We start from the raw sequence: 17,740 nt of genomic DNA, 5'->3' as shown, positions 1-17,740 counted from the left end.
GGCCGGGAGCCCCTTTCTTTCCTCGCTCGCGGCAGCTGCCCCCGCGAGCTCTGCGCGGCTTCCTCGCTCTGCCTCTCGTTGCAGGAACCCCCCGGAGCAGCGGTGGCCGGAGACCCTTGCCGTGACGGGGCGAAGCTGCGGCTCCCACGGGCGGCTCCCGGGCAGGACGCGCGGGCGCGGCGCGCCGCGGTGAGTGCGGCCGGGGGCGGGCGGCGCGCCGGGGCGGCCCCGGAAGCGGCCGGAGGCGGAGGGAGCGGCATGGCGGCGCGGCGGGCGGGCCCCGGCGCGGTGAGGGCGGGCGGCGGCGGCGGCCCCGGGAGCGGCGGGGGGGGGGGGGCGCGCGGAGGGGCCGGGCAGCGGCTGCCTGCGGCCGCCCCGGAGGGCGGGAGCGGCGCTCGCCCCGGCGGCGCTTCGCTGGGGCGGCGGCCTTGCGCTGCTGCGCGCCGCCTCGGCGCTGCCAGCGCTCAATCGCCGAGCTCAGTAACAGCAGCAGCAGCCGGCGCCGCGGAAGCGTAGGGAGCAGTGAAGGGGCGAGCTGCGCGCCGAGGCTTTCTCGCTCGGCTTCCCCGCCTTGCGCTGCTGCGAGCGGCGCTGAGCAGGCTGCTGGGTGCCCTTCGGGGCCCGGCGCCCTCGCCCGGACGGTGCCTGCCGCCGGGGGTGGAGAGGCGAGGCCCGGCCCTGCCTCCCCTTCCCCGCGCGGCAGGGAAACGCGGGGGAGCCGGCGCGGCAGGGCGCGGGCTCTTCCTGCGGGACCCGCTGCTGCTAGCGGGGAGAGCTCCCGCTGCGAACTGCCGTTGGGTTCAGTGGGAGTGGGACTGGGCCCCAGCCCAGGGGCAGGCAGCTTCGCCCCCAGCTAATCCTGGCTGCTCGAAGCTTATTTTTAGTCGAGAATTAGCTGGGCTTCAGGGTAAGCAGCGAGAGGAGCAGGGAGCAGTTCACAGTGCCTCTTTCAGGGAGCTTCAAATGCTATGGGGAAGAAACAAGTGGTAAGTTTGCAGGCATCCGAGTCATCAGTCTGGCAGCTTTATTTAGCTATTTTATTTACTGTTGTATTTTGGACTGTGGCAAGTATTTCTTCCTCTATACTCTCCTAGTACAATTATATAACACAAAATCTGAAAGTAAGCTTTTTCTAGATGAGAGAGAATTGTCTAGTGCGAGAGCTGGGTTTCAGATTAAGAAGGCATGTTTATTTTAAAAATCATACAATAAATAATGTTTTATCATACTAAAGTCTCTTGAACTAACAAACTTGTTTCCTTTTGATTGAATCACTGTTGAATATTCCTGTTCTGTAATTTACAGCTTAATTAGTTAAAAAAAAAAAAAAAAAAAGCCAGACCCTCAGCTCATACCATATACTGTGCAAGTATATTGCTATTAAATTATTGCAGTATGTTAATATTTAACTAAAATGGCTGTATGGATACAATATTTCATACGAAATGCAAAAATTCTTCGAATGAACTCAAAATGCTAGCTGCACCTCATATGTCTGTTAGGTGCATGTCCCTAATGCAGTGCCCATCCAAATTCAGATAAAAGCATCGTATTATTCTTCGGTGGTACTCTGCATATTTATATATCATCTCTACTCAGGAATGTCTCAGTATTTTCTCATGTGTTTACTTACATATGAGATGTTTATAGTCAGATTTAGCTTCTTATGCTTTTGAAAGCCATCTAGCATATTCAGACCATACCCGGAAACAGTTGTTGTCTGTGAAGTGGTTTATCAGATGCTCAGGGGTGATTTCACGCTGACAGAAGTTGTCTTTTGTCTCTGTCCCTTCTCTTGCAGTGCCCCCCTCGTGCCCTTCCTCCAGTGCCAAGGTAAGATCACTTCATCCTATGGAACTGATAATAGTTGTATACTGCAGTGGTTTTTTAAGGTGACTGGAAAAAAAAGGAAAACCTCAAGCATCTGAGCAGTCATCAAAGCTTTAAAAATGTTCCTTTTCTTGCTAATTTGCTATCCCAGAACCCCTTACAAGGAATGCAAAAATGTTTAAAAGTTTTACAGAGGCTGAGAAACTTTATCACGTCATTTTTATTACTTGAATTAATCCCATTTAAAAGTCTCAGACAGATGGCTGCTTCAGGTTTATTAAAATCTGCTGCAGTTTTATTAAAGTTCTTCTTTTCAATCTCCTTTTCCCTTCTTCCTTTCTTCCTTCTTCCTTCATTTTCTCTTGGATACGTGAATCATAAATCCTTCTGGATGAAGACTTTTTAAATAGGATTAGGTGTTCTTGGATACGTTTGTAGGCATATGTGACAGCAATATGACATGATACAAAGAGAAAGATGGGCTTTTCATTTTCAGCATCCTAGCAGTGCTGAAAGGAAGGAAAAGCAATTGTACAGTTTTGTGATGCAGTACATCAGAAGTCCTTCAAAATATTTTAATTCAAATTTGGTGGTACTAAAAACAGCGTTCCTGTTTTTAGTAACATTAGTGTTCAAATGTTTCGTAACTTCTCTACTTGGTCTGTTACATATTAGGCAGTAAGGCAAGTTCTAATTAAATAGCCAGGTGGTTAAAGCTTTTAATCTGCTCTACAGCTAACAAATCAAGAAATTGTACCTAGTCATGAACAAACTGTTGAGTCTTGATGATTGTTTAGTACTCTTAACTCTGTTATATGAAATTGCTCATAAAAAGAAATAGGAGTGGGGATAAGGGAATGAATCGCAAACAAAGAAAAGGCAGATGTGAATTTAACACTTTTGAATGTGATTGATTCAAAGCTAACTTTCTTTTCTTCGTTCCTTTTACATTGTTCTTCTACACTTTCCTCCTTAAACGTGGAAATGTGAAGAGGAAGCCAAGGTGAGTTCTTTTCACGTTAAAGAGAACAAAAAGCATTAATGATGAAGTGACCTTTTGATGTCACTTCATCCTCTCTTTGAAGTTTGGTTCCTATGCTTTTCCTCAGTGCAGACTGATAATTATTTAAACTGCATGGGTGCCTGCGCTCTCACTGTCAGAATTGTCTAGGGGTTTTTATTTGTTCTCTTACTGCTTGCTATTTCTGTACTGAATGAGCATAACTGGAATGTTGTCACTATGCTCTAAACAAGTTTATTCTTCAGAGGATTATTTTGAATCATTCAATTTTTCATTTATTGCACACGTATGTGCTTATTTAGCCTCTGTTGCACTCAAAAGATTTCTTATCCTCTGTTTTGCTGCCATTTTCTGTACTCTTCTTGCTTGTATGAATTGGTGAATTATCATGTTATCTGCAAAAGGTGAAGAATGTCTTCACTTATAAAAGGACTCTCCTTTTTTGGCTAGCAGTAGAATGGCTGCTAAAAAAGGGAAATGGAGGTTTCTCCATGCTGAGCAGCTGTAATTGTATTTTATGTTCTACAGATGAAATTCCACTCAGTCGTCCAAAAAAACGGAAGCCCAAAGGAAAGACTTCATTAGGTAAGATCCTGCCAAGACTGAAAATGAAGTTTGGAATTGCATGTGAGACCTGCGCTGTAGCCAAGCTCCTGACAGAGGCACGGTTTTCAGCTTTGTACTGTACTTCTGAAATAGTTCTTCTTGCCAAAGTTGTTGCAATTGATTTTTATGTCCATAGACTTTTTTTCCTCTAATTGCGTTGTTGTAGAACAAATCTGTAACAGTAACTCAAGTATCTTCTTCCATCCCCCTCCTTGTTCCTGGTACTATTAACGCAGCAAATATTGATACTGTACTGAAAAAATATACCTTTAACTTTTATTCTTCCTAGTTTTCCTTTCTATAATTTTTGAATTCTGCATTGAACAGTTATTCCCAGATGGATCTGCTTTTGATGTTGAATATATTAAGTGCTTAGATTTTTGAATGAACTAAGAACAAGCTAATTTAAACACAGCTGGCTGAATTTCAGTCTTTGGCCAAAGTAAGTAACAAATTAGGAGGTAAGACCCTAAATATGACTAGTACCAGAGCTTTGTATTTTACAGAAAATCGGTCTGTAAAACAAGCATATGCTTTTAAGTAAGACTACAAGTCTGATCTCTGTTTTATTAAAACCGAATGTCTTGATAGAAGTTACTAGATTTCTCTAAAACAGTTGACTTGAGACCCTAAGAAGTTTTGATGAGTAAACCTCCTTTATCTGATTAAAACTCAATGAAAGATCTTTGTATGTAACTAGCAGGTAGAGCTGTTGCTAGTAGGGTTTCCTGAGGATCAAGTTTTGTTTAGTGTTGCTTTCAGTGAGCTGAATGATGATACAGAGTCGTCTTTGATTTTGGCCAACACTTTGGTTAATTTTGCATTTGAGCATAGTAAAACTCTAAAACATGGGAAAACCTGTGTTTAAAGTAGAGACAAGAAAGATTCAGTTGTTATAGGAACCCTTTACCTGAAAGGGCAATAAAAAGGTAGGTGTGACATAAAATGGTCAGGTAATGTTGTCTTTTTACCCCCAAATCATGCAAACTGATGCTACTGCTACTAGAATACACAAAATTTCATGTAAACCTCCCATGGAAAATTAGTTCCTCCAAAGCCTAATAATTCATCTTTTGGACCGGGGTTGACATTCTCTAAATTGTTTTTTTTTCTCTGCGTCTCCTATAATCTCGTGTTGTTTAGCATTTAAATTTCCCTGTAATGTTACGCTATTTTGCCTTTGTGCTTATCTGTCTAGCTGTGTGTATCAACCTGTAATGAACTGCTGTGTTAATTTTCCTTGAACCTTGCATGATGATCTTTGTGTGTAGAAAGGGGAAAGATAGAGGCAGAGTTCTTTTAATGTGATAGATTCCTTTTAATTGGTGCTCTGTTGCAGACCCAAATGGGAATTATGCCATTTCTTGGATTACCTACAAGAAACTGCCAGAGTGAAAGAAAGGCTGCTGGTTATCACCTTGTATAGTCTTAACTTATCACATTTGTTTTCCAGCTCTTATATTTCTGGCCAATACTTTGTCTCAGCTGTAAGCAGGTAAATACAGAAGTTTTACACAAGGCATAGGTGCTCCCATAACTGAGCTTTACAAGTTTCCTTGCCAAGGAGTGAAAGGATTCCAAGTCTTGCTATCTGAACAGCTTTGGTGGTGATCCAGCTTTACTTGGGGCACAGCTCTTTCTCTCTGTCAGAGATGTGCACACCTAATTCTAGTTATTTTTTTTAACAGGAATGATTGATCAATCCATTTGTATTGCCCATCCTTGAGGCATTTTGGTCATAGCATCAAACAAGATTAGATTTGTAATAGTGAGCTGCTTTTTTGTTCTTTTGCTCTAATACAATAAAAGCCAGTGGTTATTTTTTTTAATGTATGCATCAGGGATGAGCTCTTGCAAAGCAGTTGAAGTGAGAGAGAGGACTGCAAAGGTCAACTTTTTCTTAGCTGTTTCTCAGCTACTCTGAAATGAAATTACTGGAGTTCTTCTGAATTTCAGATGGTATTGTGCAAGCAGCTGTTCGTCGGCAGTCTGAAAGCAGTGAGCCCCTAACTCCTGAACCGTGTGATGTCCCTCCTCAGAGGAAACGCAAGAAGAAAAAAGTACCTCCTGGTATGTTAAAAAAAATTGTAGATAGGACAGAAGACTGACTAAAACTTGCTAACACAGAAATATAATTGGGCAATTTGCATTTTGGTTTAAGAATATTTTAGACCATGTGTATTTGCATGGATAACAGGTGAACATGATTTTGGGATAATGGTCACTTAGAATTTCAGTATCTGATTCTGGCTTCCATAAGGTACAGATCCTGATGCAAATAATGGGAATACATTTTTGGAGGTGGTAAGATACATTTTTTCTATCATCCGAAACGCCAAAGAGCATCAACTTTTTGCCACTGTGTTTATGTAATAGCTACTTATGTGTATCAGTAAATATGTTATCCTAAAAAACTTTTAAGTTTTCATATGGCTTATTTTAAATTTTCAGATTCTGAGACCTCTTTTACACAGCAGAATGTTGCATCCTTGTTTCAGAATGGAAATGGCATGGATGTCCCAGAAGCTGAAGAAACAGCAATCCGCAAACACAGAAAACGAACTAGGTGAGGAAAAACTACTATAGCTAGTATAGCTTATAATTTGGGATAACTCCGATGAATGTGCCTGGTTAGTTTTTTACATTGTCACATTGCAAAAATGTGAAATGTTGAAGTCCATGATGCCATTCAACCTTTTCAATAAATAGTATGTGTGTTGTTTCTTTCAGTGCTAAAATCTAACTTTCTTTGCTTGTTTGCTTATACATACCTGGTTACGTTACAGTTGTGAACACATTAGCATAGGTATAATTTTAGTCACACACATGGAAGATAGAATATATCGCTGCTTTCTTTAATTTCCCCCCTTTTTCTTAGTTTTATCAGAAACTTAGATGTTTTCCAATTCTTCTTATTTGCCTGTGCTCCAAGAACTAAGCCTTTAAAACATTTAGCCTACTTTCTACTGGAAACATCCACTTTCTTGACCTTGTAATTACTCTGTATGATTTTTTTCTAATTGTTAATGACTTGTTATATATTTCTTCCCACCTTAATGTTTCACTGGAAGTGAAATGAAAAGGGGGGAAAAAAAAGCCAACCTAAAATCAAGCGTTGACTTTATGGTTTTGGATAACCTATGGGAATTTTAGTCCTTAATACTATAAGTGGGGGTAGTATTATACATGTTCCTATCAGCCAAGTTAGATGTGCTATATATTCATAGGAGACATAAGCTTTTCAATTTTAGTCACTGTTCTTTCTCTGCCCTGTTGTATGTCCTATGATGATAGGAAACCTCGACCAGCAGAAATGCAGTGTTCCAATGAGTTAGAAGTGGAAGAGGAAGACATCATTGAAGATGAGCATAGAAAGAGCCCAGATCAGCAGCCTGTGTTTGCTGCTCCTACTGGGATTAGCCAGCCTGTTAGCAAGGTGTTCGTTGAAAAAAATCGTAAGTAAATCTTGTGATTTGTGTAATGTAAGTAATTAATTACCTTTGTAATTAATTTTTTGTTATATTAAAAAAGTGAATATTTCACTGCTGTGAGGAACAAAAAAGTTTTCTAGCACTAAAGTTATTTGCAAATGAATGTACACTGTAATTTTTCAACAGTGAACATTAGTGTTGCTTTCCTAGCATGTTTATTTTAGTTTCTTGATTGTTTGTATGAAAATGATTGTTTGATAAGGCAGCACTTAGCTTATTTGACCCCAATATCCTCACAGTATGTTAAGGAGAAAGACAGTATCCTACACTGTATTGCAAAAAGTCTTTCATGGGGCAGTGTGCTCTGTGGCAGGTAACACTGAGTAACTACTCAAAGTGCCTTGCACATTCTTGCATCCATAGCCTGATCTTCCAGAGCGCAGCTCACTGACAAGGGCATCCTGATTTCAATGTGAGCAGACAGAGGGCAGGAAAGGGGAGAAATCTTTTGATGGAACTTTTGGCACAGCTTTTTAATGTCAAGAAGTTTAAGTATTGATGTAGAAATGATGATGGAAGGTAACAATGCTCTCTAATATTAAACTTCCCTCTCCTTTTAGGGCGTTTCCAGGCAGCTGACCGTGCAGAATTGATTAAAACCACTGAAAATATTAATGTACTTATGGATGTGAAGGCTTCATGGACCACCAGAGATGTTGCCCTCTCAGTACACCGAAGTTTCAGGTATTTGATAGACTTACATTTTGATGTAAATAAGCAGAATTCGGGGGCGGGAGGGGAGGGGGTGAAGGGCAGGGTTTCTTTTCCTTGGAAGTTAGCATCTTTCCTCCTTTTGTCTACCGTTATGATGTATCTTTGTTTCTTTCATATATAAGTGGTGATTGGGGATGCAGCTGGTATAAAGCTTCTCAGTCCTCTTGCTTTTGCTTTTTTTTTTTTTTTTTTTTTTTTTTTTTTGACAAAAATATCTGTTTATGATGTAGATACCAGATGTGAAATGAAACCTATATTAAAAAAAGAAAAATAAGCTGAAACTAACCAAAGAAGTACTATTGCAAGGATTCAGACAAAATCAGAATAAAGAGATTTATATGATCTGAAAATAGAAATGCTAGGGATGTACAGAGAATGTGTTACACAATGAGATTTACCCGTCAGCTATGATATGATCATAAAGAAAATACCTGAAATCAAATAGTTCCTAATGAAAAATTTTGGATGATGAAAAAGGAAGAGGAGTGAATTTGGATGGAGGCATAAGTTTGGACAGAGTAGCAAAAAGTGACTTTTGCACATGTGGCCATGTTGCGTACAAAATGGGAAGGTGACAGCCGTTGTCTCGCCCCCAGTGTGTCTCATCTAGAAGTCTGTGCTTGTTTCTCAGCTTTTTGTTATCAATAAGAATAATGAAAGGCATGAAAACCATTTGAGGAAATTCTGGACTGTCTCTCAAGGGCAAATTTAAGAGCCTTGCGTAAGTGAAAAGGGCTGTGGTCTTAGGGTCTACAGGCAGAATTGGAGAGTGCATTTAGGAGCTTCTATCATTATTTGAAGATTTTGAAAATGTAATACGGAGGGAAATATTGAAGGCTTTCCAAAGTGTTTTGCTTCTCTGATGTAACTTGACTCCTGTAGAAATAATTAAATGAAGTAATGATAAGTTCAAGCAAAACATCTGGGTTTTCTGTAATCAGTGCTTAGGTACTGAAGCAGTCTGTCAAGGCAGAAAGTGGAAGTCCCATTGCTTAGGATTTTTAAAGCTAGAGCAGAAAACAATCTGTGAATGGCAGCAATCCTGTCCTGGCAAAAGGACTGAATGAATGGCTTTACAGAGCTCTTCTTCTGTAGTTCTTTACTAATTCAAGGTGTTAACCTCATCTAATGTTCTTATCCATTCAGGGTGATTGGACTCTTTACCCATGGCTTCCTTGCTGGGTATGCTGTATGGAACATCATTGTTATCTACATTTTGGCAGGAAATCAGCTTTCCACAGTTTCTAACCTTCTCCAGCAGTATAAGACGCTAGCATACCCAGCTCAGAGTTTGTTCTATTTGTTGCTGTCTATCAGCACTGTCTCAGCCTTCGACAGGTAAAACATGTTTGTATTTGAAAGGCATGTGTAGTTCATGTAAAATATGTTCCTTTCTCCTCTTGCACATTTTGATGATTTAATATGGTATGTTTGGAGTGCAATTTTTACAGATGGCCAGCTCTACAGATAAAAGGTATACTGGTGTATTGTTACTCATTTCTATCTGCTTCCTGCTTTCTTGCTTCAATATACTGGTACTGTTTGTATGATCATGAGGTGAACCAGACAGGAGAGTTGATGGGGAGACTTGGTTTAGATAGGTACAGGAACAGAAGCTATGTGAGTAGTTATGTTAGCAAAACTGAGCTGCTGGTGTGGACACCAAAATGAATGGTGACTTTTAGAGAGGGGGCCGGACCTCTGTGAGGCCTCCCTGTTCCAGAAGGGTCTGCAGTGTGGAAGTTACAAGCCTTGTGGAACATCCTTCTTAGTTTCTGACTTTCTTTCCTGTGGCATAATGAGGATTGTCACTGGTGTGTGCAATGTAGTTGTGTAGTGAGGCACCATAACAGAGGTGGAAAAGGTATCTTGCAAAAAGTAGAAGAACAGTAGGATGTTGCTAGGAGCAATGATGATGATGTCTTACTGAGCTGCTCTAATGACTCGTTTTTTTCCACCAGGATTGATCTGGCGAAAGCATCTGTTGCACTGAGGGGCTTTCTTACCCTAGACCCAGCAGCAGTAGCCTCTTTCTGTAAGTATTCTGAAGTAGAGTATTTTCTGAAAGAAAGTAAATGGAGAAATCCTAGGCTGAGTTTTCAGAGAAAACTTCTTGGTTATTTTCAGGTTAAATGAATTGCTAAATATTAGAAAATGTCATTCAGGGGCTCTGAACATTGTGCTATGTAGTTATTTTTTCAGTATTAGGGATTGAAAGTATTAGTGGGGCTATTAGTGCAATATTTCTGTTCCCACTTCTGAATACAAAGCAGAGATCCACCAAAAAAGAGAATCATGAGATGCCACCTTTGATGTAGCCAATAGATGCAAAAGTGCAGAAACCGTATTTTGATGGATCTGGAAATGCTGAAGAGAGAATGAATTAAAGGTGACGGTATTGTGGGAGGCAGTAGAGTGAGAGGAAAAAAAAATGCAGTGATAATTATCATGCAGTGATGAAACAGCATTTTTGTGGTTTATAGCAAAAACACTACTAATTCAATTTCTTCCAGTGTACTTTGCTGCTCTTATCTTGTCCTTAAGCCAGCAGATGACATGTGACAGAATTAACCTCTACACACCACCTTCAGAAAATGGCAGCATCTGGTAGGAAACTAAAAAATCACTTCTGTAAATCAGAGCATAGCTCACCTTATAACATAATCCACTTAGGAATCTTTGTCAAACTCGTGGGTTTGAAAGGTTATACAATATGCATACGAAAGTATTAATCAAAGATTTCTTTACTAAGATTTCTATGTGAGCTTGACCTGAATTTTTGATAATTTCACTGAATAGTGAGAACTCTCAAAGTTGGGCTCAGCCATACTTGTCGCAGATCCGTAATATCTCAAACAAGAGCCTGCCTGAGTGATGCTGAAAACCTCAAGCCTGGCAGGAAATTTAATCTCTTTTGCTGGGGAAATGTGACTCCACTGAGATAACCCTTGGGTGTCCATGGGCAGAACATTCTGTTGGGAGTCAGTGCTGATTTTGGAGGAGATAGTGTAATCTGTCCAAGAAACAGGATGCAAGGGCTTAGCAAACACAAAGGACAGTAAATATGAAGTGTGTTGTTTCATATTAGGAGCTCCCATTTAAATCTGGTACTTTCTAATAAGGTTTGAACTCTTACAGCATGAGTTTTTTAAATAGACCAGGAGAAGTAAAATAAAGAAGACTTGATGGTTTAGGTATTTAGACAGTTTTTCTCTCTAACGACTTTTATAAGTGTTCGTTCAGTTAATTGAAAAGACAGTCTTCAGTAACAAAACCTAAACCTACCTGACTGATAGCATTATGACAGTAAGAAAGATACAGACTAATTTAAATCATAATTTTCTTAAAACCTTACGTGATCTGCCCTACAGCATATGTATGCAGGCCCTTATGCTGGCTTCCAGCCAGACTTTGCTGACTTGCTGTTCACTTGCCTTGCTTCCTTATGAGGAAGTGCCTCAAATAAAATAGACTTACTGCTGTGTCTTTCACCACAGTAGAAGTTTACTATGCATTTTAAGTTTTATTTTCTGTCTCTTGGTCAGGGAAAGGAATTTACTGTTGAAATCTACCAGTGGATTTTCATTGTCAGATAACAGGGTTTCTTAGCTGAGTCCATGTCTTTGGTATTTGCTCTCTTTACCAGGCCTTTGTAACTCAAACCCATCAGGATGGTAGAGGTAGTTACGGTTTCACACCAGGCTTAGGAAGTTTCTTGTTGTGATGCTCTGTTGAAACTGTAATTGCAACATATATGTACCAGTGAATCCCTGACTGATCCTGTGACGTATTTTGCCTAGGTTGGCAGGTACAGAGGAAGAAATTCTTCAGCCATGGATTGTGGTAAATTTGGTAGTGTCTGTTCTAGTTGGGACAAGTTGGATCTTCCTGTCTTACCGACCAGAGCTAGACCACAGTGAAGGTAGAAAACATTAACAGGCAAAATGTTAATGACTCCTGTTCAAGCTTCTGTCTACTGTGTTTTGTATTCAAGACTAGTACTGAGAAGTGCTGCGGCTGAGGAATGATGTGCTTTGTCTTCTCTCCTAGTAACTTCTCAATTGCCTTTTAGGGTTCTGATATCTGTGCTTGGTCTTCCAAGTAAAAAGTAGTAGGTGAGTGGGAAGAGGGGAGACAGCAGCGTGAGAAAATAGACTTGTTTGTCCTGGCTGAAGCAATTTTTGACACGTGACACTTGTGTGCTCTGTGTCCTCTTTGTAGAAAAATAATTTTGATTTTAACAGCATTTTGAATAATTAGTTATTCTGCTTACATTTTAGAAATTTTCCTTATGTTGTTAATGCCCCTTTTGGAAATGCTGAATGTGTTTTGAGTTTAGTGTGGTATTTTTCAACACAACATTACTTGATGACAGCTAGCTGTAAGCAGTATAATTCATGACTTTCTTGTCTCAGGTTCCTGTGTCTCTAATTTAACACTGTGATTCACAGGGTGGGTATATACAAAAATGAATGAATCTGTAAATGGAAAACTTTTCATGAATCTGACACTTGCAAAACTTTAAGTCCCTCAGTCTCCTTTCTGATTTTATTTAAGTGTCCAAACTGAATACAGGATGCTATTGCATGTGATCAGTGGTCAACATCATTGCTAATTCTGTTAATGTTTTAGGGGCAATGACATGTTTTTACAGACAGTGGTGGCTCTTGTTGTTACTGAGTTTTTTGCTTGGGAGGAAAAGGAGGAGGTTTGGGGAAATGCCAGAGAACTTTTCAGCTATAATTAAATTGTTTTTGGATTAAGCTTTTTAAATAGAATTCTTCTCTCTCTCTCTTTTAGAACTGATGTTTCATGCTGAAATTGAGGAATTTCCTCAGGGGGATATCTTACCCAGAGTCCAGCCATAGTGTGGAACAAGCATCTTCAAATATTGTAGCTGTGACCAATGGCTCAACATTTTCTTTGTATTGTAGCCATATATTTCACTTTTCATAAAGCAAAAATTGTATTTTTATATTGTATATGTTTGGTTTTGTTTCATCATTATGTATACTATTTCTTAAATTTCCAAAGGTAACTTAAAACTTTTATACTTCTGCTTTTTGTTTTATGAAGTAAATTATCTCTAGAGCATAGTCAAGCTGTTTTTGTAAACATTGCTGCCTAGATAGCCAAAGAAAATAGATGGATGCAGAAGATCAGGTATTCAGTGCTTCTGGAGAACTCTACATTCCTCAACAGGTTGCACTTTATTATTGATGCTGTTATCAGCTCATACAGTTAGGTTCTGACTTGGTTAAATATTTTCTAGAGGTCATAAAAAAAAAATCTCCGTATAAAGAAAGCAGTTTAAGAAAGGTTATAACAGAACATGAAGTTAGAAAATACGCAAAACATTTCAGAGTTAGCAAACACAGAATAATCTGGTGTTGTCATAAAAAGCATTTTTCTAGAGTATAGGGCTGGATTGTCAAGGACTTAATTTGATAATTCCTTAAAAGAGGACACTACTTTTTCATATCTCTTCACTTAGTTCTCTTGACAAAGGTCCTGACGATACCAAGTTCTTGTAAGTTGATGTAGATGCAAGAAACAGAAGTTTTGACATTATAGCAATTTGGTCAGCTAATTAATACCTAAAATGCCCTTTTTTCAAGTGGGGCTTTTTGGATTGCCAATAGAAAATATAGGTCATTTAATTTCTTTGTAACAGTTGCACTTCTTGACTACCAAGCCAGTCACAGGAACGGTGTTCTAATTTCTAGTTATCTTGTGTAGTATGGTAAGAATAATAGCATTATTCCCTGCTCTTTCTAAAGAAACTTGGAATTTATAGATGTTACTTCCACCTATTTTGATGGTGGATGATTTCTTCCAAAACTGTTTGTAACTTTGTGTTAGGAATGGAACGGGAAATTTCTTCCTAAAATTATACGAAAATGCTTATTAAAGCAAAACAAAAACCTTACAGCAACCCACCTTCTGTGTAGTGATACCATAGTAGTAGTGGCGATCTACTGTTTTTGACGACACCCAAGATTTTATTTTTCTTCAATATTTTAGTGGCAAACACAGCTGTCTAGGAGAACAAAACAATCTCCTAAATAGATTTTAAAATCAATTTCTCAAGAAATATAACTTAAAGTATATATCCTATTTGTGTATTTTATTTAATACATATTGACTTTACATGTTATGTTTAATACATGTGTCTTAAGCAGGTTTGTGAAGGGGTGCAGCTGCTGAAGTTCACTGGAGAACTACTGCAATTTGTAGTTGTGAAGATCAGTAGTTAAAAGAGCCAGTAACTTTTCATGCTGTTAGCTCTGTTGTTTTAGGGCAAGGATGAGATGAGTAACGAAGGCTCTTCCTGCCCTGTGGAACACTTAAGGTCTGTTGTGTGCATCCAGCACATTTAGGAGACTCAAAAATTCAGCATTCCTGATGTTTTTAGAATGCTGTGAGTAATCTCGAATAAGTGATTCCACCAAAATGAAAAGGACATGTTCCATTGCTGTTGGACATACTCTGGAGCACTCACACTGGTGTGGGAAAGAGCTGTTAATGTTTTATGTAAGTTGTGGTGGCTCTTGCGCATGTATTTTTTCATAACTCAAGAGCTAAATGATGGCTCGCGCTGCACTATGTACTAAAATTGGGAGCGTTAGGGTGGCAGTCCCCTTCAGTGTGACATTGGAAGCTTTTGTCTTGATTTGACTGTAGTAGAGGAGGGGAAGAGGCACTTCTTAGTGTTCCCTTGCAGGTTTCTACCCCAGGGGAGATGAGCATAGGACCTTCTTCGTGTATGATGTGTCTGATTTCCAAAACTGCTGAGCTCCTGAAGATCAGTGCTGGCTTCTAGGTCTGTGTTTAGTTTCCTTGCAACTTGGGCTTGATAAGAAGTGTAATTTTGCCCATAAAGTCATGGAGCTCAGCGCTCAATAGTTCTAGGGCATCAAATCAGTACTGGAAAAATGGAAAAACTTAACTGCTTGATTAAATTTCTGACATTATGGCTAAGAATTGGCCTCCTAAGTGTCCCTTTGGCAAAGCATCTGCTAGCCCAGAGCCAGCTGCGTGTTCTTGTTCTGAAGTGTGGGGTTTGCTTAAATGAATGAGCAGGGGTTAAGTTAACGATCCTATGCAGTCAGTATTTCAAACCAGGCTTGCCTCTCCAGTTTGTATTTTTGGGAGGGGCTGGGTATATTCATATTTGAATGAATAAGGCTTGAAATTTGTCATTTAAAATCACATAGAAGTAAAAAACTTGTTGGTTAATTACCTTTTTTACAAAGTACTTCTCATTCCTTTAAGCCTCACAATGCAGTTTGAGTTCAGCTGAGAGCTTTTTTGTTTAGCTACTTGAAGTTTAGAACTTTCTGAAGTTTACGGAATAGACATTTAATTACAGAACGTGTAGTATCTGTAGAAGCCTTAATTGACATGCTTTTGTGCATTTCTATCCTGTTTATTAATGCTGTATTTTTGTGTTAATGAAAAATATTACTGAGGAAGTTAGTGCCAATTTCTCATTTTTAAGTATATCAAACACAACTGACCTAAACTACTGTTAAAAGTGACTGTACTCCTTTGTACTGTTTCCAGATAATTGGGATATTTCCAATTCCAAATAGCTGCCTATTTAAAGTAAAGCTGTCTAACTTGTATTTGTCCTATGTTGACATTGTATATAATACGCAAACTCTGAACAGATGGTTATGGGAAAACTTTTGTGTGTATGTGTGTTTGGCGTTTTTTCCTGCCCTGTCTTCCACGCAGGCAGAAATGGCACTGTAAATCTTGAAACCTAGCCAGAAAAATTTGAAAACTGGCCAGCCTGCCGCGAGGCGAGCGCGGCCGTTGGGCACGCGCCGCCCCGCCCCGCCCCGCCCCGCCCCGCCCGCCTTTGTGCGCGCGCCGCCCAGGCGCCTGACGGCCGTTGGGGCGGTGGCTAACGGCCGTTACCGGGGCGGCGCCGCCGAGGCGCCTAACGGCCGTGGGGCCGACAGCCCCGCCATGGCGGACTCGGGCCCGAAGGAGGCGGCGGGGCCGGCCGTCGCCCCGCCGGGGCTCACAGCTGTTCCGTTCCTGGGTTCTGGGCCCTCCTACTCCCCCGACCCGTCCATACGCTCCCTCAGCCTCAAGCAGGAGGGAGCCAAGTTGAATAAGGCACAGAAGCTTGCCAAGGTGCGGGCAGGGCCGGTGGGCCCCCACGGCTGCAGAGGGGTTGGGTCCCTACCCCACAGCGCTGTGCCTGGGGGCAGCCCTTCTCACCTCTGCCCTGCGGACTCGTGCCCCTCGGGAGAGCAAGGGGGCAGAAAGGGAAGCCTCCCCTCTTAAGCTCCCCTTAAGTGAGCTTGTAGGAATCTGGACTTTGTTTATCTCCAGATGTTTTTAGCATCCTGGGGACATTCTCCTGTGTTGCATGTAAAAATATAAACCCTGCTTTAGTGAAGAAATAATGATACTGTATCTTTGGTGAAAATGACGGAACACTTTTTTTTCCTTCTTTTTGATAGCTGCTGCAGCTAGGTGTGCAGTCATTTAGTGAAGAAGTTGAGCAACCAGATGTTGACAATTTAGTGCCTTGTGGAGAAGTGGTATGTGTTTCTCACCACCAGTTCTCAGACTGGTACTTCTGTGGTACCTGCAGGACAAATATGACAGTTCTAGGGAATAGTTTAGCCACTGTACTCCTAAAGTTGCTTTGCATGTAGCCCCCAAATTTCATTAATAACACATACTGAAGTAATAAGTTGGTATTCAGTTTTTGTAAGTTAGCTATTTGTCACCTTATACTACATTAAACAGAAAACTGCTTATAGCTGCCAGAGAAATGGAGAGGCAGTCCATGAGATATTTTATTAAGATGTCTACAATACCAAAGTTTAAAAGCATCTTTCAAGTCCCAAGATCTCATCTATTTGACTTGTTCTGTACAACTGTAATCATTTAAATCTTCAGTGCACTTAAATGTATCTGAGGGATAGGCAGGAAATCCTTTATTTTCCTTTCAATGATGATGCATTTGTAGCTGAAGCTAAGAAAATTATTGTTCAATTTATTGTATATGGGATGCCTATCTCCCATGTATCACGCAGGGAAAATATCCAGTGCTCTACAAATTGGAGTGCCTTTCCACTTAAACAGTGGAATGATGAAAGTGTGTTTTAGTTTTTCCTCATCTTGAAAGTGCTGCCTACCTTAGAAGTCAACATAAAAAGGAGACTGCCCTTTCAGTTTTGAATTCTGAAATACTCCATCAGAGAAAATAGAAGAAAATTTACAGAGTTTGCTTGATACATCAGATCATAAAGTATTTTGCTCTTACAGATGTGTTGAAAGGTATTGTCTTTTAGAAATACGTTTTTTTTTCTGTTTCAGAAAGGAAAAAACGATACTGTCTTGCTACCGAGCAAGGATGCTATTGTAAATGATTCTGTAAAATAGTCTTTTAAAATCACATGTACTGAACAAAAGAAATATAAGTGTTTTATTGAGAGTGGTTTATCACTCGATTTCCTTTTATTTTTTTCTAGCTTGGTTGCTTGGCTGTTCATGTGAAGCAGTGCAAAAATCTAACACCAAAGTGTATCCTTTTTCAAACTCTCTGCCACCAGATACGTTTTTTTTTTTTTTTTTTTTTTCTCTTGACATTAATAGTACCTTTGGATATGTTGGGAAACAGTGGGGAACAACATATTCTGTAGTTTTCTGAAATTCAGAAAATATTTAAGTATACTATTGAATAATTGCAGAGAGTGATGTCTTCACAGAATCAAAAAATGGTTGAGGTTTGAAGGGACCTCTGGAAATGATCTAGTCCAACCCCCCTGCTCAGGTAGGGTCACCTGGATTATATTGCCTAGGACTGTCCAGATTGCTTCTGAATATCTAGAAGGATGGAGATTCCACAACCTCTTTGGGCAACCTGTTTCCATACTCTGTCACCCTCACAGTAAAGAAGTTTTTCGTCATGTTCAGACAGAACTTCCTGTGCTTCAGTTTGTGCTCATTGCCTCTTGTCCTGTTGCTGAGCAGCACTGAGAAGAGTCTGGCCCCATTCTCTCTACACTCTCCCTTCAGATAGTTTCATGCATTGATAGGATCCCCTTAG

The 17,740-nt window shown here is 40.3% G+C and overlaps 1 protein-coding gene across 1 annotated transcript; it reads left to right on the top strand.

Annotated features, from left to right (window-relative positions):
- Nucleotides 1-241: 241 nt before the first annotated feature.
- Nucleotides 242-15,350, top strand: TMEM237 (transmembrane protein 237). The gene is made up of 13 exons (XM_062579089.1): nucleotides 242-288; nucleotides 1,802-1,833; nucleotides 2,823-2,833; nucleotides 3,380-3,436; nucleotides 5,414-5,527; nucleotides 5,909-6,023; nucleotides 6,752-6,912; nucleotides 7,509-7,632; nucleotides 8,809-9,000; nucleotides 9,624-9,697; nucleotides 10,176-10,269; nucleotides 11,463-11,584; nucleotides 12,463-15,350. The coding sequence occupies exons 1-13, from the start codon at nucleotides 259-261 to the stop codon at nucleotides 12,528-12,530; spliced, it is 1,194 nt and encodes a 397-aa protein (XP_062435073.1). The 5' UTR covers nucleotides 242-258; the 3' UTR covers nucleotides 12,531-15,350.
- Nucleotides 15,351-17,740: the final 2,390 nt, after the last annotated feature.

This window comes from Rhea pennata, chromosome 6 (genome assembly GCF_028389875.1).
Source record: "Rhea pennata isolate bPtePen1 chromosome 6, bPtePen1.pri, whole genome shotgun sequence".
NCBI lineage: Eukaryota > Metazoa > Chordata > Aves > Rheiformes > Rheidae > Rhea > Rhea pennata.
The sequence above is the reverse complement of the archived record's forward strand: the minus strand, read 5'-3'. Positions and strand labels throughout refer to the sequence as shown.

Bases quoted from the DNA above. Each gene is read 5' to 3' on its own strand.
- TMEM237 (XM_062579089.1), top strand. From the start codon at position 259: ATGGCGGCGCGGCGGGCGGGCCCCGGCGCG. The intron at 5,528-5,908 runs GTATGTTAAAAA...TTAAATTTTCAG, and splicing joins GAAGAAAAAAGTACCTCCTG to ATTCTGAGACCTCTTTTACA. The intron at 9,001-9,623 runs GTAAAACATGTT...TTTTTCCACCAG, and splicing joins ACTGTCTCAGCCTTCGACAG to GATTGATCTGGCGAAAGCAT.